The sequence below is a fragment of the Spermophilus citellus genome (genome assembly GCF_964194105.1).
Source record: "Spermophilus citellus genome assembly, chromosome: 4".
NCBI lineage: Eukaryota > Metazoa > Chordata > Mammalia > Rodentia > Sciuridae > Spermophilus > Spermophilus citellus.
Window position 1 is genome coordinate 134,511,289 of NC_138185.1, and position 23,431 is coordinate 134,534,719.

The 23,431-nt window shown below is 36.7% G+C and overlaps 1 protein-coding gene and 1 long non-coding RNA gene across 7 annotated transcripts in view; one reads left to right on the forward strand and one right to left on the reverse strand.

Moving 5' to 3' along the window:
- SPG11 (SPG11 vesicle trafficking associated, spatacsin) overlaps nt 1-23,431 on the forward strand; it is a 79,218-nt gene that overhangs the window by 18,643 nt on the left and 37,144 nt on the right. For all 6 annotated transcript variants that reach the window (XM_081288796.1, XM_081288797.1, XM_081288792.1 and 3 more), the window contains 12 exons: nt 5,711-5,843; nt 8,828-8,983; nt 9,334-9,509; nt 10,903-11,079; nt 14,047-14,118; nt 14,573-14,700; nt 14,977-15,152; nt 16,363-16,576; nt 17,576-17,779; nt 19,401-19,507; nt 20,135-20,280; nt 21,746-21,907. In XM_081288796.1, the coding sequence (XP_081144922.1) occupies nt 5,711-5,843; nt 8,828-8,983; nt 9,334-9,509; nt 10,903-11,079; nt 14,047-14,118; nt 14,573-14,700; nt 14,977-15,152; nt 16,363-16,576; nt 17,576-17,779; nt 19,401-19,507; nt 20,135-20,280; nt 21,746-21,907 (1,851 nt within the window). The remainder of the gene's footprint in view (nt 1-5,710; nt 5,844-8,827; nt 8,984-9,333; nt 9,510-10,902; nt 11,080-14,046; nt 14,119-14,572; nt 14,701-14,976; nt 15,153-16,362; nt 16,577-17,575; nt 17,780-19,400; nt 19,508-20,134; nt 20,281-21,745; nt 21,908-23,431) is intronic.
- Nucleotides 1-23,431, reverse strand: part of LOC308646151 — a 50,105-nt gene that overhangs the window by 661 nt on the left and 26,013 nt on the right. The gene's annotated exons all lie outside the window — the stretch shown is intronic.

Genomic DNA, 23,431 nt, shown 5'->3' on the forward strand with positions numbered 1-23,431 from the left:
TACAATTTTCTTGGTTGCCAGTTATTTTCCTTCAGTGCTGTGAATACCTCATTATCTTCCCTCTGGCCTATAAAGGTTTTGCTGAGAGGTCTGCTGTCAGATAAATCATAATACCCTTATGTATTTCTTTTGCTGTCTTGAGAATCTCCCCCCCCCTCTCTATCTATATATATATACACACACACACACACATATACACACACACACACACTAAACATTATGTGTGTGTGTGTATAATGTTGTAGATGAACACAATACCTTTATTTTGTTTATTTAGCTTTTTTTTTTGTGGTGTTGGGGATCAAACCCAGTGCCTCATGTACCCTAGGCAAGGGTTCTATCACTGAGCCACAACCCCAACCCCTTCTCTTTGTCTTTAATCTTTGAGATTTTGATTATACATCTTGGAGTAGATTTGGTTGAGTTGAATCTGACTTGTGACCTTAGACTTTCCTATACCTGGATATTTGTATTCTTCTCTAGGTTTAAGAAGTTTTCTATTATTATTCCTTTGTATAAGCTATATTCTCAAGTTCCTCTTAAACGCTAAATATTTGCTCTTTTAAAAGCTGACTCGAGAGCTTTTTTTCATTTCTCTTTTCTTTCTCTTCCCTGTGTATTTTCAAATACCTTTTCTTTAAGTTCAATGATTCTTCTGTTTGATCCCTTCTGTTACATTTTTTTCATTTCATTTAGTGTATTTGTCAGCTCAAGGATTTCTGGTTTTTTTTTTTAATTACTTCAGTCCTTTAACTTTCTCTGATAAATTACTGAATTACTTGTTTCCTTAAAGTTTTTTGAGTTTCCTTTTTTATAAATAAATTTTGACAGTTTTTTCTCCACATTTTTTACTGGTGCCTTATAGTAGTACATAGTGATGTAAATATTCATACATGCATGCACACAATATAACAATATAATTTGGCCAATATAGCTCCCCAACACTTCACCTCTCCTCCTCCTCCTCCCACCCCCAACCCCCATCTATTTCCTCCACTGATCTTCCTTTGATATTCATTAGATCTCCCACCTCTCCCCTGCCTTCTTTTTCTTTTTAATATTTTTTTAGTTGTGGATGGACACAATATCTTTATTTATTTTTATGTGGTGCTGAGGATTGAACCTGGTGCCTCACACGTGCGAGGCAAGTGCTCTACCCCTGAGCTACAGCCCCAGTCCTCTTTTCCTTTTTCCTCTCTAGCTTCCACATATGAGAGAAAACATATGACCCTTGGCCTTCTGAGTTTGTCTTATTTCCCTTAACATAATGGTCTCAAGTTCTATCCATTTTCCATCAAATGACATAATTTTATTTTTCTTTATGGCTAAATAAAATGCCATTGTCTGTATATACACCACATTTTCTTTATCCATTCTTTGGTTGATGGACACCTAGGTTGGTTCCATAGTTTGTTGTGAATTGTGTTGCTATAAACATGTGTATACATGTATCATTATAGTATGATGACTTTAATTGTTTAGGATAAATACTGAAGAGTGGTATGGCTGGGTTATATAGTGGTTTCCATGCCTAGTCTTTTTTTTTTTTTTGGTACCAGGGTTTGAACCCAAGAGCACTTAACCACTGAGCCACATCCCCAGCTCTTTTTTATGTTTTACTTAAAGACAGGGCCTCACTGAGTTGCTTAGAGCCTTGCTTTTGCTGAGGCTGCTTTGAACTCTCAATCCTCCTGCTTCAGCCTCTCAAGCCACTGGGATTACAGACGTGGGCCACTCCACCTGGCCCATGCCTAGTCTTTTGAGGAAGCTCCATACTGACTTCCATAGTGGGTATGGTAATTTACAATCCCACCAACAATGTAAAAATGTTGCTTTTTCTCCACATTCCAGAATTTATTATTGTTTGTATTCTTGATGACTGCCATTTGACGGTGTGAGAGGAAATCTCAATGTGGTTTTGATTTGCGTTTCTCTAATTACTGATCTAATTACTGATCTAATTAGTAACTTCTCTAATTATACTAATATATGGAATATTTTTCCATATATTTGTTGACCATTTGTATTTCTTCTTTTGAGAAGTGTCTCTTAATTCATTTGCCCATTTATTAATCAGGTTTATCTGGTTTTTTGGTGTTAAGTTTTTTGAGTTCTTTATATATTCTAGATAATAGTCCTCTGTCAGAAGAGTAGTGAACAAAGATTTTCTCCCATTATGTAGATTCTGTCTTCATATTCCTAATTGTTTCCTTTGCTGTGTAGACTCTTTTTAATTTGATACCATCCCATTATTAACTTGGCATTATTTTTTGAGCTTTAGTGGTTCAATTTTGGGCAGTATTTTTTAAATATTTAATTTTTAGTTGTAGGTGGACACATTACATTTTTATGTGGTGCTGAGGATTGAACCCAGTGCCCCATGCATAGGTGAGTGCTCCATCTCTGAGCCACAACCCCAGTCCTTTTTGGCAGTTTTTATGGTTCTACTTAAACACAAATAAAGTGAACTCAAACCATCTATTTTCTTTGCTGCACAGCCTGGCACTGGAATTGGTGATTGTGATGGCTAGCTGAGCTTTCCAGTTCTTAGGAAAACATTGTGAACAATCTCTGCATAAGATTTATTGAGCCAAGTGTGTTGGCACAATCCCCAACCCTAATCCCAGTAACTCAAGAGGATTGAAAGTGTAAGGCGAGCTTCAGCAATTTAGCAAGACCCTAAGCAACTTATTGAGACCTGTCTCATTAAGTGGCTTAGTACTCCCTGGGTTCAATCCCCAGTATTAAAAAAAAAAAAAAAGAGGTATATCAGGAGGATTTCCTGATCCTTAACATTGTGGACCAGGAACATCTAAAAGCCACTGGGCAGCATGTTCAGTTTTCTTAGTACTTCCATAACTAATGTTGAGAATCAAGATTGGCCCTTGAATTTTCTCCACACCTTGTCCAAACATCTGGTCGCTGCTGCTTATCTTAATTCTGATGTATCAATCTGCCCGTTGCTGGATGAATTTCTTTATCTTCTTTTTTAAAAATATTTTTTATTTATAGATGGAACACAATACCTTTATTTTATTTGTTTGTTTATATGTGGTGCTGAAGATTGAACCCAGGGCCTCACATGTGGGAGCCAAGTGCTCTGCCACTGAGCCACAATACCAGTCCCTTCATCTTCTTTTTGATATTGGGCTTCACAAGAGGTCTGAAAGCAAACCTAATCCAGGGGCAGTAGGGACAGGTAGACTGTAGATGTATGAGAGGCCGATGATTAAGATTCACTAAATAGAAAATGGCTGTCATCTCTGTAGGCAATACTGGGGAAGAGACATTAGTTTTCTTTAAATACCTATGTTAAATTCTTTGTCCAAGCGCCGGGTATGGTTTCACACAACCTGTAATCCCAGCAATTTAGGAGGCTGAAGCAGAATGATCACAAGTACAAAGCCAGCCTCAGCAACTCAGTGAGACCCTGTCTCTAAATTTAAAAAGGGGGCAGGGATGTGGCTCAGTGGTTAAGTGCCCCTGGGTTCAATCCCTGGTACCAAAAAAAATTGTGTGAGAATTCATACACGTTGTTGCTTTATGGTCAGTTTCTGGTGCCTTATTTTGCCTTTATTAGGTGAAGTCAAGGTTTTCTGGAAGTTCTTGATGTTTGTTGGTATATGACAACATGTGCACCTTGAGGATTGGGTATTTATTCCATTCTTCATAATCTGGCTTTGTTTGTACCTGTCCTTGCATAAATTCTAAGTTGGCTGCTTATTTTCTCAGAACCTATGGTCACTGCTGATATTTCAGACTGAATGGTATCCTGAGCTCAGATTTTCAAGACCATGATTGATATGTTGTCACTGTTTCAGCATGAGAGGGCACCCCAATCCCAAATTTGTCACAAATCCACAATGGTCAATTCTTTAGGATGGATTGGGAAGTGTCTAAAAAATGTAGTCAGTCTTTGGAAGTCTCTGTTTGGGACCAGATTCGGCCCAAACACCTTGTCTATAGTCACCGTGTATAGTCACTTCAGGCTTCTGCCTATCACAGGGTCTTACCGTGGAAGGAGTGGCCCTGGGGTTCTCAGCAGTGACTTCACGCTTTCCTCACTCTTCCCAAGTGGATATTGACTCTTTGAGCTATGTTACTTGGGGTTTGGATTGGGGTAGAGTGGGCAGTCTTGTGACTACTAATGCTTCAATGCTGGGTTGCACCTGGAGCCTACAGGCTGCTGAAATTAGCACAGCATGGGCAGGATCAAGGTTCATGCTCCTGTCACCTGTCTGCTGCTGTGTACTCATGTATTGCTAGCTAGACATGATGCTGACTGAAATACAAGTGTGTCCACCAGGGCCTCAGGTTTTCATCTGGCGTAGGGCAGGTCCAGAGGCCTTGTCCAGTGGCAGTAGCACAAGAACAGGAGCCATTAGAATCTGCTCAGGGTTGGGTTTTACTGGCCCAGCAGAGTATTTTTCTGCCCTTTAGTGCTGAAATAGTGACAACACACCAATCATAGACTTTTAGCAGACACTGGGCATATCTACTTCTAGTAGATGGAATCTTTCCCCACAGTGTGCTGCCTTAGGTTTGGGGAGGGGCGGTGGAAATAGGCTGTTGGTAGCACTGGGTTTCATTGTGGTAGTCCTAGTACTGAGTTCTAACTATTAGGACTTAATTCCCTCTCTTTCCCCCAAGTAGAAGGCATCTCTCTCCACATCATTTGCTTTGAGTTGGACAAGAGGTGACGTAGGCAACTCTTTGCTGCCTTCCTTAATCGTTTGTTTTGTGTGTGTATGTGTGTGTCAAAACCAGATACTGTGATCTTTCACCTTTTCTTTATTTCTTGGTAATTTCATGTGTTAATAGCTGTTCAAATTGATATTTCTGTGAAGAGACAATCATTTCTAGAAGGTCTTACTTTACTGCCATCTTGTTTTACCTATTATTTGTTATAAGTGGTACGTTATAAATTACATCATACCTTTCCAGTGTAAAGAAATACAGTTGGGGCTGGGATTGTGGCTTAGAGGTAGAGTGCTCGCCTAGCACGCGTGAGGCACTGAGTTCGACCCTCAGCACCACATAAAAATAAAATAAAAATATGTGTCCATCTATAACTAAAAAATAAATATTAAAAAAATAGTTAACTTTTTATATCTTGATTTTTGTATTTAGCTGATCTGTTAACTCATCCTAATAATGGATCTATTCTATGGAAGTCTTTATATAGTTAATCTGCGTTTAACATCAGAATAATATAACTTTGTTTCTTCTCTTTGAATACTTAAACTTTTTGGGGGCTAGGGCTATAGCTCAGTGGTAGAGTGCTTGTATTGAACGTGTGAGACACTGGGTTTGATCCTCAGTACCACATAAAAATAAATAAAGATATTGTGTTCCTCTGCAACTAAAAGAATATTTTAAAAAATACTTATATTTTTATTCTTTTTGTCCTGTTTTGCTGTTAGGACCTTCAGTATAATATCCAGAAGTAAGGGTGAGCATCTTTATCTTATTTCAAAAGCTTTATCTACCTTCAAAGCTGATAAAACCTATTCTCCTACCAGTTTGGCTCTGAATATTTCTGGAGCATTGAGTGTCGTGGCCTAATCTCTTTCCTCCCGGGTGGGTTATTAGAGCCACCCAGTAACATCTCCATCAGTCTTTGCACATTAAGTTCTAAAGTTTAAAAAAAAAAAAAAATCTGAATCCTGATTTTTTTTTTTTTCCTGATTCCTCCTTCCCCCCATTTTAGGCTGGAATAGAAAATCGTCAGCTGGACACAGTAGATTTCTTCTTGAAGAGCAAGGAAAATCTTTTTACCCTGTCTTCAAAATCTTCTGTACCTGATCAGTTTGATCACTTGCCATCTCATTTATATTTAAGAAGTAAGTAAAATAAAGACTTCTCCATTTGTACTGATCATTTTTAATTACTTTGAAATTATCGTGTATTCTGATGACTTGTTGACTTCTCTACTTACCAGAACTAATGTATGGGATTTATATACATTGTGGAAACTTGAGAGTTTTCAGAATCTGTAGATGTTGTCATTCTAAGTGGGACATTATTCATATTCTGTGCTGTTTAATATTTTTAATATGCAAGGAGAAGATGATCTTTCAAATTCATGAAAATTTTATACAAGAAAGAATAAAATTCATTGCTGATACTTGCAACTGTCTGAGATGTATATGGACAATACTGATTGCTTTCTGAGTTGTGGAGTTGCGGATTAGATTTTGTTATAAGAATTTTCACACTGACTCGTTTTTTGCTACTTTATCAATTCTTCTTAAGATTTTGGCTATTCTTCCTTAAAAAATAGGAAGCCTAACTTTTATTCTTAGAACAGATAATCATGTCAATCCTCTGTTTAGAGGGACGGGTAAAACCTGAGGTGGAAGCTCTGACTTGATATGACAGTTGAAATTAAATTGAATCAAGGGAGCATTAACATACAGGCAAAGTTTTAATTGGGCACCTGCAGAGAGAAAACACTGATGGAGAAGTGGATCAGGCTGTTCCCCGAACAAAGGGAGATGTACGTTTTTACTTTTATTGGGAGGGGGGTGCTGAAATCCTGTATTTTTTAATCATTATCACCATCCTGTACAAATTTTGTGGTGATTTCCAACAGTCTCATTCTCTCATCTGGTTTATTCTTGGAGACATTATGTTGAAGGCATCCTAGGCTTTTTTTTTTTTTTTAATTTTTTAGTTGTAGATAGACACAACACCTCTATTAACCTAGTTATATGTGGTGCTGAGGTCCAAACCCAGGGCCCCGCATGCACTAGTTGAGCATTCTACCGCTGAGCCACAACCCCAGCCCCTGAAGGCATTCTAGCTTTTATGATGCATCTGGTTTTTGTGATTGAGAAGGTGGATTGGAAGATTGAGGAGGGTGGGAAAGAATACATACCATACTTTTAATGTCCCTGTGGTGGTCCCTGATTACCTCACCCCTATACATGTGATAGTATCATCTGCTTTTTTTCCCTGCTTGAATAATATATTTTAGACATATTTCTGTACATAGATAGATATTATGATGGCATGAATTTCATTGTATGGACTATGTCATAATTTACTCATCCAACTATTAGACATTTAGATTGATTCCAGTTTTTAAATATTGGCAATATACCATAAATGCTATGTGTAATTTTATGTATGTATAATTGGAATAAATATACTTGGAATAAATTCTAGACATGAAATTTTCAGGCCAGTGAGTGTACATAATGCACATTCTTAATTGCCTTGATAAATTTTCCTCCAAAGAACTTCTACCAATTTCTACCTTAGTTGCATATAGAGAAAATGACAATCTGCTCAGTGTTAGTCTCACTGAGAATATGAATTAGAAATTTTCTTTTCTTTTTTTTGGTGCTGAGAGGGGGGTTGGTTGGTTGGTTGGTGCTAGGGGTCAAACCTGGAGGCCTTGGATATGCTGGGCAAGCACTATACTACTGAGCTTATATTCCCAGTCCTCTTTCATTTTGATTGCAGAGTTTGGTCTTCTATCTCCCAACTTGCTGACTTTTTAAGATGCCCCCCCCTTTTTAATCCACTTGAATTTATAGAAAAATTCCTGGTTTGTGATACTGAGTGATGCTCCATCTGAAAGTATGTGGTCATTGTTCACTTCCCCTGTTTGGTGGTCAATGATTTCTCCTCTACTCTCACTTGAAGTGCTCTGCTCTAAAGGGCAACAGTGAACGTGGAATAATAAGCATGGCAAGGGCTGGGATGTAGCTCAGTAGTAGAGTGCTTGCCCAATATGTGTGAGACCCTGGGTTCAATTCCCAGTACCAATAATAATAATAATAAGAAGAAGAAGAAGAAGAAAAGCATAGAAATGTTTTACCTACTTCCTGGGAGGACTGCCCATGGTTCCTATCATTCTCACATAAGCAGTCATAACAGGAATCACTTCATTAGGGCCTTCAGCAACAAGTAGAGAATTCAAGGGCTTACATTTCTGTGTGTTGAAGAGAGTAGCTTTGGAATCACACAGGCATAGGTTCAAATTTTGCCTGTGCCATTTTTAGCTTAGACAAATTACTTATCCTCTCTGTACTTGTTTCCTCATCTATGGAAAAAGGAACATCTACCTCTTAAGCTATTGGAATAAGAAAGAATTTACAAATACTAAGTTTAGTACTTAAGATGTAGTAAATCAGCAAAATGGTAGTTAATGGTTGCCAATGTCTTGGCTGGGCACAAGATCACGAGCCACCACACACCTTGTAGATTCAAACAGCAATTCTTTATTCCCGAACTCACACCGGCCTCTACACATGTTTTGGGGAAATCCCAGTTCTGTTGCCGCCCCATTCACCTACTCCACGAGGCTTTTTTCCAAAATCCCATTTTAATCTCACGAGAACTCAACGGGAACAAGCAGCAGGAACACCCTAATCCCGGCAGTAATAATCTTCAACCTCCAACTTCCCTAAAACCCCTATTGTCTTAAACCGGGAACGCCCTAAACCCAAGGACCGGGATACTTCCTCAAACCTGATCAGCTCTAAACCCGGATCCGCCTTGGTCCTTGAGCAAGGTCACCTTACATGCAATGTCAACAGTGAAATCCATTTAACATGGGGTACGCTAGCAAGGAAATTTTGATGCGTCATTCCTACTTGGCAATGGCCCTCAGCAAATGGTAATACCAGTAAATAATTATTAGTAGTAATGAAAATCATTAAAATTGCAGGTAAGAAGCCTTCATAAAAGTTTTGTGAAAATAGCACATTGGTCCTTGTATGTACTTTAAATATTGCAACATGGAATTTTTGGATTTGTTAATTTTATTGGGAGTAGTCTAGTGTCCTTCATACTAATTTCTTTGCTTCTTTCTCAGATGTGGAAGAGCTGATACCAGCATTGGATTTACTTTGCTCAGCAATTAGAGAAAGTGATTCTGAAACCCAAAGCAAACACTTTTCAGAGCAATTGCTTAGTCTTACATTGTCTTTCCTTAACAAACAGATGAAGGAACTTTGTATTCACACTGAAGGTAAGAATAGCAGCAAAGAAAGGGAACGCATTCCTGTGTGACAGGACAGTGAAGTTCCATTTGCTAAAGCTGAATAAAGTTGACATGTAATTAAATGAAATGAGTTTTGATACTGAGAAAGTTGGCAAAAAGACCTAGGACTAATCATTGTGAAGAATGTAAAAAGGACTATTATTAAAACACAGATGCTTGTAAATAGAAAACAGTCCTCAAATATATTTTGAAAATTTGAAGATAGCAATTTTCAATTTTGGCATTCTCTAGAACTCTTTCTAACTAGTCATGTCCTCTTCCTTCTGCTGCCATAATATGTACATGTATGTGAATTGGTACATTGATATTTTCCACAGAGATAGATGAACATCTACAGAAAGCAGTGGATATTTTGACCAACTATATTAATGAACTTAGAACTTTCATGATAAAGTTTCCTTGGAAGCCAACAGATACTATAGATGAATATAATGTCAGTGAAAGTGTCAGCACTGTGAAAGAGAGTGCTATATGGGAGAAACTCAGCTCTGAGGTAAATATGAATAATTATTGTATTTTATGTGCTAGATTCAGAGGACCTGAAAACAATAAAATAAATAGAATTTAGAATCTATACACCTGTGATTCAGAATCTTCGGAAAGGGTTTTAGGTTTCATAGGTTTTGGGATCTCTGGATATGACTTCAAATTTATGTCTACAAGAGATTTGTTTATTTAATTCAGAACACAGGCTCCCTCTTAATGCCAATCTTGCCCACTTGTATCCAGCACCTGACCCCAGGGCCATTTGAAGCAGCCCTTCCCCAAGTAATACTTTTCACTGTCTTGGGCCTGGCACTTCAGACTCGTGCGTTCTGCCTGACCTCTGAATAAATTGAGTTATTAGATCTACTGATAATTGGATCTAGGAAAATTTTACTTTATAGCATCATTATTTGGAATGTACTCAATTTGAGTCATGTCTGTAATTCTAATTAACACTTTTTGTGAGTTACATTTCTTGATTCCATCCTTTCGCCTTTCTTTACACAGTAGATGTGAATATAGCCAAAACGTGCTGCCCTCTGTATTACTTAGAGACTGGAAGGATTCCTCTATTCACATGAAGAGTACTGGTATTGGAAAGACAAAAGCCAGAATGATTTAGATGAGTAGGGCCAGGCATAGTGGCATCTGCCTATAATCCCAGCTGGTTGGGAAACTGATGCAAGAGGATCCCAAGTTCGAGGCCAGCCTGAGTAATTTAGGGACACCTTATTTCAAAATAAAAAATAAAAAGAGCCAGGGATGTAGCTGAGTGGTAGAGAGCTTGCCTAGCACATGCAAGGTTTAATCCCTAGCACTACCAAAAAAAAAAAAAAAATCAACGGGGAATGAAACGATAAGGTTAAGATGCTGCCAGTTTCTCAAACTTTTTTTTTTTTTTCTTGGTGCTGCTGGGATTTGAAGTATTGTCAAGTCCCTGAAGACTTGATGCAGTTTTTTTCTTTTTCCTCTATACTTGATAGTCTCACTTTTTGGAGCACCTGTCATCTTTTCTTAATATATGTGTGGAACAGTTATTGATCTTTGATTTTTTTTTACTCATTAGTTACTTCTACTAAGAAGCCCTGTGCCTTTTGTGTTTTTTATTTGGTAACACCTGTTCTGAACCCTGGTCTGTAACATCCTGGGATACTTTTTATCACAGACAGTACTCTATTTGTGTTACTGACACTGACTATCACTAGACACAGAGCTCTTGGAGAGCAGGGTCTATTTTAGTCAGCTTCATATTCCCTATGCCTAGCTGCAGATAGTAGTAGTAGATTTTCAATAAAGGTCCCTTAGTAGGTATTTAGTGAATGTATAAATCCTATGTTGATAATCATAATAAGAAAATTAAAAAGAACCTAAAGGTAAATGTTTTTTCTTCCTTCTCCTAGGAAGTTATTGCCAATGCCATTTTAAACAACAAAATACCAGAAGCACAAACCTTCTTTAGGAGTAACAGTCATTCTGCTCAAAAACTTGAGGAACTGATTAGGATAGGCCTAGGTTTGGTCTTTGACAATTTAAGGAAGAACAATATAAAGGAAGCCTCTGAACTTCTGAAGAACATGGTGAGTGGTATAATCGCATTTGTCAGATCTTAAAGTCCCTGATGTAAGAGAAGATCTCCAGTCACTTAATATGATTTCTGGTTACTGTAAAAACTGAGTTTTTTCATTGTTTTATTACAAGTGAAGAAATTTATATAGTCCTTACTAGAAAAAAAGTGACATTAATTATATTGAGAAATGTTTTTTGGGACTGAGAACTTTCCTGAAGAGATTTCCCCCCCCCCCATCTTTATTGAGGTATGATTAATGAAAAAAATTATACATATTTAATGTGTAAAATGTGATGCTTTGATGTGTGTATACATTGTGAAAAAGATTACCACAAACTAATTAATGTTACCTTATATAGTTGTGTGTCTGTGGTGAGAACACTTGAAAACTCTTAGCAAATTTCAAGTCTATAAGATATTATTATCCTCCTAACAAATATCATGTATAACATATATTTTTAGCTTATGCTATATATAAGTCCAGGACTTATTTGTCTTATAACTGAAAATTTGTACCCTTTAGCCAATCTCTTCCTTTCCCGTACTTGCTGCCCACTGGTGACTTCCAGTCTATTCTGTTACTACAAGTTAAATTTTCTTTTTAAGATTGCACATGTAGATGGAATCATGTAACATTTGTCTTTCTGTGTCTGGCTTATAAATGGCATGGTTCCCTTCTTTCTTAGTCTGAATAATGTACCATTAGATATATACACTCCACATTTTCTTTATCCATACAGCTATTGATGGACAATAAGTTGATATCATTCTCTCTCTCTCTCTCTCTTTCTCTCTCTCTCTCTCTCACACACACACACACACATACACACACACACTCTCTCAATCTCTTGCTTTTACGCACACACACACATTTCCTTTCTCTCTCTCTCTCTCTGATACTGGGGATTGAATGCAGGGTGCTTAACAACTGAGCAACATCCCCAGCCCTTTTTATTTATTTATTTTTAAAAATTTGTTCTAATTAGTTATATATGACAGTAGAATGCATTTTGACACATCATACAAAAATGGAGTATAACTTCTCATTCTTCTGGTTGTACATGATGTAGAGTTATACAGGTTGTGTAATTATATATGCACATGGGGCAATAATGTCTGATTCATTCTACTATCATTTCTATCCCTATTCCCTCTCGCCTCCCTTCACTCCCCTCTGTCTAATCCAAAGTCCCTCTCTTCTTCTCCCTGCCATTGTGAATTAGTGTCTGGATATCAGAGTAAACACCTTTGGTTCTTTGGGATTGTCTTAGCCCTTTTAAAATATTTCATTTAGAGACAGGTTCTTACTAGGTTGCTTAGGGCCTTGCTTAGTTGCTGCGGCTGGTTTTGAACTTGTGATCCTCTTGCCTTAGCCTCCCAAACCACTGGGATTACAGACATGCACCACTGTGTCTGGCTTCTTGAAGATTGTGTGTGTGTGTGTGTGTGTGTGTGTGTGTGTGTGTGTATGTATGTATGTATTTTGGTACTGGGAATTGAACCCAGGGGTGAACCCACTGAGCTTCATCCCCTTTTTAAAATTTTATTTGGAAACAAGGTCTTTCTAAATTGCTGAGGCTGGCTTTGAATTTGCAATCCTCCTGCCTTAGCCTCCTGAGTTGCTGGGATTACAGGTGTGCACCACTGTGCCCAGTTTTTTTAAATGGAGTTCCTGCTGGGCACGGTGGCACATGCCAGTATTCCCAGCCACTCTGGAGAATGAGGCAGGAGGATAGCAAGTTCAAAGCTGGCCTCAGCGATTTAGTGAGGCCCTAACTAACTTAGTGGGTCCTTGTCCATGGTAACTTCCTGGGTTGGGCTGGGGATATAGCTCAGTTGGTAGAGTGCTTGCCTTACATGCATAAGTCCCTGGGTTCAATCCCCAGCACCACAAAAGTAAATAAATAAAAATAGAAAGGACTGGGCTACCATGCGTGCGGCCCGAGTTCGATCCTTAGCACCACATACAAACAAAGATGTTGTGCCTGCCGAGAACTAAAAAAAAAAAAAAAAAAAAAAAAAAAAAAAAAATATATATATATATATATATATATATATATATATATTAAAAATTCTCTCTCTCACTCTCTTTAAAAAAAAAATAAAAATAAAAAAAGAAAGGACTGAGGATATAGTGTAGTGGTTAAGGGCCTCTCAGTTTAATTCTGGCATAAAAAATAATAATAAATAGGTAGATATATAGATAGATAAAAATAAATGGAGTTTTCATCATCTCCCTGATGATAGGACTTATGATTGTTCATGTGACCCCTTACATCTTTTTTTGTGCTTTCTAGTGGAATATGCCTTTGCTTAGGGCTTCATGTTTCATGAGTTTACTTCATCTGAGAAGGGAAATCCTAGAAGTAGTGTTCCCAGACTAAACTGAGATCTAGCCCTAATCTGCATTGGTGGGGTCTTGTCCATGGTAACTTCCTGGAAGTGCAGAGGAGTGAAACTATGTAAGGGGTAATTGTTTACATTGATCTTTTAAATGAATCATCATATCAGGTTGTTGTATAGTTTGTCTTAGATGTATGGTAGCCTGGCCTTACTTAAATTGTTCTACATGTTATCTTTGCTCTGACAAAGTGTTTAAGGACTTTAGGAATATGCAGTAAATATGTATTCGGAAAATAAATATTTGCAAGAGAAGAAAAGATGTGGTATTCTTTTTTTTAAAATTTTTTTTTAAAGAGAGAATGAGAGAGAGTGAGAGAGAGAGAATATTTTAATATTTATTTTTTAGTATTTGGCGGACACAACATTTTTGTTTGTATGTGGTGCTGAGGATTGAACCCGGGCCGCATGCATGCCAGGCGAGCGTGCTACCGCTTGAGCCACATCCCCAGCCCAAGATGTGGTATTCTAATAGAATGCATGTCTATAATAGAATACTTCTATATCTAACACGTTTGTGTTCCAAATAATTTCATTACTAAATGTAAGGTTTTTTGATTTTCTATGTCTATTATAGGGTTTTGATGTAAAGGACCACTTGCTCAAGATATGCTTCTATACAACAAATAGAAATATACGGGATTATTTGGTAGGTAAAGATGAAACTGTGTAGTTTACCTTTTTTTTTTTTTTTTTTTTTTAAGAAACCCCAGCTTTAGAGTGTAATTGTTTACATTGACCTTTGTATACAAGGGAATCATCATGGCAGGCTGTTGTATAGCCTATCTTAGATGTATGGTAGCCTTGCCTTTAAATTTTCTGTCCCATTTAAAGATGAGACTGTGTAGTTTACATTTTTTTTTAGAAAAATATGGAAGAAAAACTTTAAAAAATAATTTTAATATTCAACTAATATCTAATAAGTAAATATATGACAATTCTTTCTTTTTAAATTATTACACTTATGGTCAAGGAAAATTTTTGTGAATGTAAATTCAAGAATTAAAAACACAATTTTTAGATGGCATTTAATCTCATGATTTTTGTTTTGCATATGTGCTTGAGTTTTGTGAGGTCACTGTTTTAATTATCTTTTATTCAAGGTTGAAATTTTGAAAGAAAAAAATTATTTTTCTGAAAAAGAAAAAAGAACTATAGATTGTGTGCATCAAGTTGAAAAATTTTATTCGGGACGTCTCCAAGGAAATATGCAGATACATTCCTTTCCCAGGTAGTCTCATCAGTCTCCTTTTGATAACATTGGAAGAATATTATAGATAATATTTAGTTTGTAATAATTATGAGCACAAGTTTCTTAACATGGAACTGAGTCAACCTTCTCAGAAACAAAAATTTGTATCATATAGAAGGGATTTCCCATCATTTTAATATTTGCATAATCAGAATTGTATACCCCCCAAAGAATAGGTGTTCTTGTAGATAAAAAGGATGCTTTTTCTTCCAAAGTTAAAAAAATATATATATATATATATGATACTGTTTTTAGGTATTGGATAAAGGAACAAGATTTTTTCAAGCACAAATCTATTTTGGACTCATTCCTCCAATATGATTGTAAAGATGAATTTAACAAACTGGACCATACAATTGCATTAAATTGGGCTCAGTGGTGGGATCAACCAATGCAAGAATATATCCTTCTCCCCAGGATAAGTCCAGAAGGCAAGTATGAGAGAGTGCTAAATATATGCAAATTAAACAAGGGTTAAATTAGGTACTGGCATTTTAATTTTTTTTGTGTCTCTATTTTAGAATTCTTTTGAGAGGGGGTAGATATTAAGTTTCTCTAAAATGCAAGACATTGTATTAATCCATTGAGTCTCAAGTTTTGCATTCGGTGAATATTTCAACAGAATTGACATGGGTGCATTAAAATAGGTTGGAAATCAATCCAGAGCTTATGATTTATTGTTAGAATTACATTCCAATTATATACTGTATTTAAGTTTTCATAGATGTTCCACATCTGGAACAATGGGACAAAATGGGTTAAGACCTCTTATCCCAACATTTTTGTGATGGATTTACAATGTGATAGTGAAAATAAAGTCATATGATTTAATGAATTGAGAGTCAAGACCAAGTTTTTATTCCAGCTTCAGAGTGACATTCTTTGCTTTTCCAAATAGTTTTTGAGTTTCTTGTGTAAGTTAAGGATCCATGTCACCTCAGGGCTCTAGAGGATAACAGTGATGAAAAGTGGTATATCAGAGAATCAAATTTATTTTTACTATTATAGCCAATGTTTGTTTGTTTTTGGTATCAGGGATTGAACTACCACTGAACCATATCTCCAGCCCTTCTTATTTATTTTGAAATGGGGTCTCGCTAAGTTGCTTAGGGCCTTGCTAAGTTGTAGAGGCTGGCTTAGAACTTGTGATCCTCCTCGTTCTCCTGAGTCGCTGGGATTACAGGCACCACTGCATCCAGCAAAGCTTTTTATAATAAAGGAAAGAGGCCAGGAATTGTTGCACACATCTGTACATCCCAGGGACTTTGGAGGCTGAGGCAGGAGGATTGTAAAGTTGAGCCGGCCTCAGCAACTTAGTGAGTCAGGATCTCAAAATAAAATTAAAAAGAGGCTTTGGTTGTGTAGTTCAATGATAGAACGCCTGTGAAATGGGCAGTTTAACATACCTATTTCATTTTAACCACTAGTGATGAGAAACATTTAACTCTTCTAGATGTTATTGATTGTAAAATGAACAATACAAGAGGAAAACTGTAAAAGAAGCAAATAATCTGAATAATTCATACATTATATGAATATTCATGTTCAGATTATATTTACTGAATATTTAATTCAGTATTGAGTTACATGTTAACCATCATAATTCATTGCACTTTAAAATGTGTTTTGTTCTTTGTGTAGAATATAAACTGTATTCCCCGGAAGCCCTGTGGAGATACCTCACAGCTCACCATGATTGGTTAAACATTGTCTTGTGGATTGGAGAGTTTCAGACCCAGGAAGGTTACCTTTCACTTCAGCAGAGCAAATGGCCCCCTCTGACTGTTGATGTTATTGATCAGAATACTTGCTGCAACAACTACATGAGGAATGAAGTTTTAGATAAATTGGCCAGGTATTATAACTGTTGAATTAATCCCCCTTGGGAAAAATAAAAGGAAGAGCAATAAGAAAAAATGGTGAGGGCCAGGCATAGTGGCCCACCTGTAATCCCAGCAGTTAGGGAGGCTGAGGCAGATCCTCAGCAGTTTGGCGTGACCCTGTCTCAAAGAGTAAAAAGGGATGTAGCTTCATGGTAAAGTATCACTGGGTTCTTTCCTCAGTACTTGTGGTTTTTTTTTTTTTTTTGGTTTTTTTTTTTTTAAGCTCTGGAGATAGCAAAGTGCATGCACTGGGGAGGAATATACTAAATATCTCAAGATACAATGTTGTATAATATGGGTGGTGGTTACATGGTGCTGCTTTAAACTCCATGTCTATTTTTCTGTACTACTTTGGTAGATGTAATGTGTTTAACAGTAAATTTGTTAAAAGTAATACAGAAATGCAAGTTTCTCTGATTTAGTAGTCTATTTATTATTTTAGCCTCTTAGTGAGATATTTTTCTTAGTGCACAGAGCATCCACTTCAAGAGCTTGCCACTGTTGTCACATTGGTTTGTATAGTTCCAACCAAATATTTAAAAAATGGAGAGATAGTTTAGTTAGGTTTTCAAATTATCAAAGATAACTTGAGACTTTAATTAGTATACCTTTAAATGCTGTAATATTACAGAAACCTACATAGGAAACTGGCAAAATGTGTGCCTTAGAATATATTTATGGAGTAAGAACTGTTACCCTTATATTATAAATGCTTATTGTTTTTTTAATTATATATATATTAATTTTTTTTTAGTTGTTGATGGACCTTTCTCTTTATTCATTCATTTATATGTGGTGCTGAGTATCAAACCCAGTAGCTCATACATGCTAGGCAAGCTGTCTCTATTGAGACACAACCCTAGCCCCTATAAATGCTTATTGTTTTAAGTAGTTGATACTTAAACAGTGGAGGTGATTTGGTCTGCTTTGAATATATCAACTTTTTATTTTCTTACACCTTAAACCGGCAGGAATGGAATTTTTCTTGGGTCTGAACTAGAAGATTTTGAACTCTTCCTTCTAAGACTCAGCCGTATTGGGGGTGTGATGCAAGACACTCTCCCTGTCCAAAACTATAGGACCAAAGAAGGTTGGGATTTTCATTCTCATTTCATTCTCTACTGCTTGGAACATGGTCTACAGTATCTTCTTTATGTCTTTCTCGACTATTACAAGTAAGTATTGAGAATTGCCTTTTCATATTTCCTCTTCTCATACTACTTCTGGACTTTTAGGAAAACAGTAAGCATTTACATGAGAGATATTAATCTGTTTGAAGTAGTTTCTCCCATCCCAACACTTGGTACATAGTTTAGTTTAGTGCCACATTCAACTAGATACATAAAAAAAGAAAGGAAGATTCTAAAGTTTCACTGTAATTCTTTGATACTTTCATTGCCAGGAGAATGCTAAGCAACTTTGATTTCATAGCCTCTGCAAGGCATATTACATAAACTCTAAAACTTATATAAATTGTTGCATATCAGTATATATTTACCTAAGATCAACCTGCAAAATTGTATCGGTGGCCAGTGTTATTGGGTCAGTAAGAATAACAGCAGTGAAAGTAGTTTGTAATACAAGTGCTTACAATGTTCTTGGCATTAGGCTAAGTGCTTTACATGCATTAACTCATTTCATCTTCACAAAAACTCTGTGGTGGTTACCCCCATCTCCATTTTACAAGTAAGGAAATACGGAGGCTTTGAAACTTAAGTATTTTTTACCTAAGACACATAACTAGTAAGGGCAGACCCAGATTTAATTCTGTTTACTTTGATTCTAGAGTCCACACTTCTACTCTAATAGAGACTTGTTGGTTTGTTGTTTTTCTTAAACTTTATGTAATAAACACTAGAAGTTTGAACAGAGAATGTAGTCCAGGTTTGTATCATGGAGGCTTACTCACACACTGAAGTGATTCTCCAAAACTGCTATGAAAAAAGAACAAATTTGAGAGTCATATTTTCTTTCTTTTTTTTTTTGTGTGGCCTGGGAATTGATCCCAGGGGTGCTCCACCACATCCCCAGTGCTTTTTATTTTTTATTTTGAGACAGGGTCTCATTAAGTTGCTGGGGCTGGCATCAACCTCTGAATCACTGGGATTACAGGCATGCGCCCCTGTGCTTTGCTAAGAGCCATATTTTCAAAATACATATTCTGAACTTTAACTCCTCAGTTTTAGCATCTCTGTATTTATGTAAAGGTTTTTGAAAACTTTTTGTTTTAAAAATGACAAAAAGGCTGGGCACAGTTGTGCATGCCTATAATCCTAGCACCTTGGGAAGTTGAGGCAGGAAAATTATAGGTATGCACCTCTCTGCCCAGGATGCAAAGTCTCAGAGGCCAGCCTTATAGACTTTGTTGAGACCCTGTCTCAAAATTTTAAAATAAGTAAATAAAATGGACTGCGGATGTGGTTTAGAGGTAAAGTGCCCCTGCTTCATCCCCAGGGGGGGAGTGCGGAGGGGGGTGGCAAGGGGAAAAGTTTTTAAAAGTTTTCTTAGTAAAAACCAGTAAAATGTTAAGTATTTTAAAGTGTAAGATCTCAGGTTTTTTGCAGAGTTGGTAAAATTTGATCAAGGTAGTGAATATTGTCTCTAAAATATTCTCTACTTTTAGATCATAAAAAGTATATAAAATACAAGGCAAGAGTGGAAGTATTTATTTTGTAGTATACTAACTTTGTAATTCTAGGATTCTTTTTTCTAATATTGGTTATCTCTTGAGCAAACATGGTTATAACTGTCTTATGCTGCATGCTAACCAGAGTTGTTTTTCCCCCCTTAATGCAGACTTAGTCCTGAAAATTGTTCTTATTTGGAAAAGAAAGAATTATATGAAGCTCACCCTTGGTTTGAATTTTTAGTTCAGTGTCGACAAGTTTCCAGTAATTTAACAGGTGTGTGTACACTGTATTACAAAAATTTTCTTTAGATAAATAACTGGTCTATTGTAGATTTTTGGTTTTGGGTTTGGGTGCAGCTTTATTATAAAGTAATATATGTGTTCATTGTTTAAAAAAAAAGTGTACAACCAGAGATATGAAAAATTGTGCTCTATATGTGTATTATGAATTGTAATGCATTCTGCTGTCATATATAACAACAACAACAAAAAAAGACATGGTGGTGCACACCTATAATCCAGGCAGTTCGGGAGGCAGGAGGATCACAAGTTCAAAGTCAGCCTCAGCAATTTAGCAAGACCCCGTCTCAAAAAATAAAAAGGGCTCAGTAGTTAAGCATCCCAGGGTTTAATCCCCAGTACCAAAATAAAAAAATAAATAAATTGTGAGATACAGACAATTAACACCTCCTCCATGGGTAGGTGGCCTAAGTATGTAAAAAGGTAATCACACATAGGTAAGTACTGATAGTATTTTAATGTATTTTATTCCAGGTGTTTTCTTTGCACTTTTTTTTCATACCCAGTCTATATTGTATTTCATTCATCTGAAAAATATTTGTTGAGTACCTAACTTTATGATAGTGCTAAGGATATAACAAGAAACCCTTTTATTTTTCAGATCCCAAACTGATCTTCCAGGCTAGCCTTGCAAATGCTCAAATTTTGATTCCCACCAATCGGGCAGGTGTAAGCAGTATGCTATTGGAAGGACATACTCTCCTGGCCCTTGCTACTATGATGTATGCTCCTGGGGGGGTCAGCCAGGTATGGATGGACAGCTTATTGTTTGCCTATTATGACAAAATTGTACTGATTTGAAATTCAGAAATATCTATGGATTGTCTTGATCTCAGTTGACATTGAAATATAAACACTTTCAGATGTTTCATTAAAGAGCATAAAATGGGTGAATTTAAAAATTTTGTATAATAGCTTAAAATATCTTGGAATTAATGGAATTAATGTGTTGTAGAGATTTTTTTTTTCCTCCTTTAGTGGCTTGTGTGTGTGTGTGTGTGTGTGTGTGTGTGTGTGTGTGTGTGTATAGTGGTACCAGGGATTGAACCTCGGGCCTTGAATATGCTAGGCAAGCACTCTACCACTGAGCTACATCTCTAGCCTCCATTTAATATGTTTTGTATAACTCTGAGATTATTTTCAGAATAGAATCAGGGTCTGATTGCTTCTCTGGGAATAAGTATGATGTTGATTTGTGGCTTGGAAATTATTCTCTATTTGCCCTTTTAGCAAAGTAAAAAAATCATAATCTTTAGGTACCCATATAAACTCTTTTATGGTACCCAGAAGAACTTGCTTATCTTTTCCTTTTTAACATTAAAGTGTGCCTGATTAGGGAGAACTTAAGAATGCTGTCAAACATCTTATCTTTAGAAGTTTCTTACTGATACTGGTTTAATTTAATACAACCTCTCTTAGATTGTGGTTATATGGCTAAGTTATTTATGCCTGTTTTTAATAACCTGTCAAAATTAATCATAAATAACTTTAGAGCTGAGGAGGAAGGACCTGGGAATCATCTATTCTAGTAGTCTAAGACTTTAAAAATATTTACTACTCAGGGCTGGGGCTGGGACTTGGGCTCAGTGGCAGAGCACTTGCCTAGCATGTATGAGGCACTGGGTTCAATCCTTAGCACTGCATACAAAAATAAATAAAATAAAGGCATGCTGACAATCTACAACTACAATTTTTTTTAGTGTTTACTACTGAATATTGAATTTAAATATTTAATTTTTGTGTGTGTTGTGCTGGGATTGATTAAACCTAAGGGTGCTTGAACCCCACTGAGCTACACTGCCAGCTCTTTTTCATTTTGAGACAGGATCTCACTAAGTTGCTCAGGCTGGCATTGAATTTGCAATCCTCCTACCCCCAACCTTCTTTGTTCCAGGGATTACAGGTGTATACCTCCATACCTGGCTGAATTTAAATATTTTAAACAACATATAGTTTGAAAATAACTAATTTAGCTCAGCTTCATAATTTTGCAGATGAGGAAACTAAGGCCTTATATTAAATATCTGGTCCAATGTCATACAGCTAGTTTGTCTTGGAACCAGAACTAGAACTGTTAATCTATGTGACTTGTTTACCAAAGTTATTTTTCACTACCACAAATCTTCTCAAGCTAGTTGTGTTTTATAGGGTTCTTGTGAAAAAAGAGATTAAAGTTTTGAGAAAGGAATGTAACTGCCATCTTTTTATTTAGGTTGTTCAGAATGAAGAAAATGAAAACAGTTTGAAGAAAGTGGATCCCCAGCTACTAAAGATGGCCTTAACTCCTTATCCAAAGCTAAAAACTGCTCTCTTCCCGCAATGCATTTCTCCTAGTGTCCTGCCAGCCGATATTACACTCTACCACCTCATTCAGGTATGGTATTTAGGGAGCCGGTGTTTACATGTATCAGTCAGGGTTCAGCCAGGAAAACAGAAAACACTACTTTCAGGTGAATGGCATTCAGCATAAAAACAAACTTACACAAGATGAAGCAGAAGGGAGAAACCAAATGTGACAGTTAAGGCAACTCAAAAATCAGCAAGTGAGGAAGCAGTCAGCATCTCTGAGGCTGATAGAACAGTGCAAGAAAGTGGTTTTGTCAGAACTAAGAATCTGAAGCTATCTCTCAGATCTAAACTCACAACTAGACTACCTAATGGGAGCTGGGAACATAGAGGATAAAACTAGAAACTTGGAGATGCTCATAGAAAAAAAAAGCAGGGTAAAAACATTTTGGTTTCATCTCTCTTCTTACCTTCAGTCTCCCACAGTATCTCTTCTGGCTATACTTACCTTGGTAGCCAAATGATAATGCTTGGGAAATGCATATTTCTTGCAATATAAAGAAGAGCAGGAGAGGTGGCAGAGAGCAAACAATTGACTAGAATACCCATCCACTGCTTTCATAGAAAGCTGCTCCATTAACCTTGCATGGTAGCTCAAGCTTTTAATCCCAAGCTACGTGGAAACCTGAGATAGGAGGTTCCATAAATTCAAGGCCAGCATTAGCAATTGAGACCCTGTCTCAAAAAGTAAAAGGGCTGAGAGTGCAGTTTAGTGGTAGGTCGCCCCTGGGTTCAATTCTCAGTACTAGAAGGGCAGAAACCACCCCGGAGGTTTTAACAGTGAAAACTATCTAACATTTTCTTCTCAATGAATCAGAGCTCTTTGAGCTTCTTAACATTTTTCAGAATGTGAGAGAGCTATGAACCCTATACCCAGAAAAATTACACATAAGGCCTATAGTTTTGTTTATATTTAAAAAGGATTCACATACTGGGATCTCAATTAAGAACATCTGCTCTAGCTCAGTTCAAAAGGTTTTTCCTTTTTTTTCCCTCTGATATTCATATTCTCAAATATGTTGGTCTTCAGTCCAACATAAGCTTTATAATTCTATAAAGGTACAAAATCTCTCTTACTCTAATATGAAGAATTCTTAGGAGATGGACTGGTGTTTATCAAAAGTGTGTAGTTCAGCATGCATGAGGCACTGGGTTCGATCCTCAGCACCACATAAATGTAAAATAAAGATATTGTGTCCACCTAAAACTTAAGAATATATTTTTTTTTTTAAAGTGTGGTTCTTAGACTGGTGCTAGTCCAAGAGATCTGCTTGTTGTTGGATTGTGACAAAATTTGGATCCTGTGTCAGAACATAAGTCTGTTATCACCAACACTTGTCTAATGTCTAATTGTAAGCTGTAGCCAGACTTTCCTGAAGAAAGAAGCAGTATGCCGGATTTACATTCTGGTGCAAGGGTCTTATTGCAGACCAGCACTTTTGAGTAGCACTACAAATGGATTATATGAAAGCATAGTTTCACTACATAAAGTGGTTTGAGTCAGTTAAAACATAAATGATTTCACGTGGTTCTTTGTTGTTAAATTGAAGAT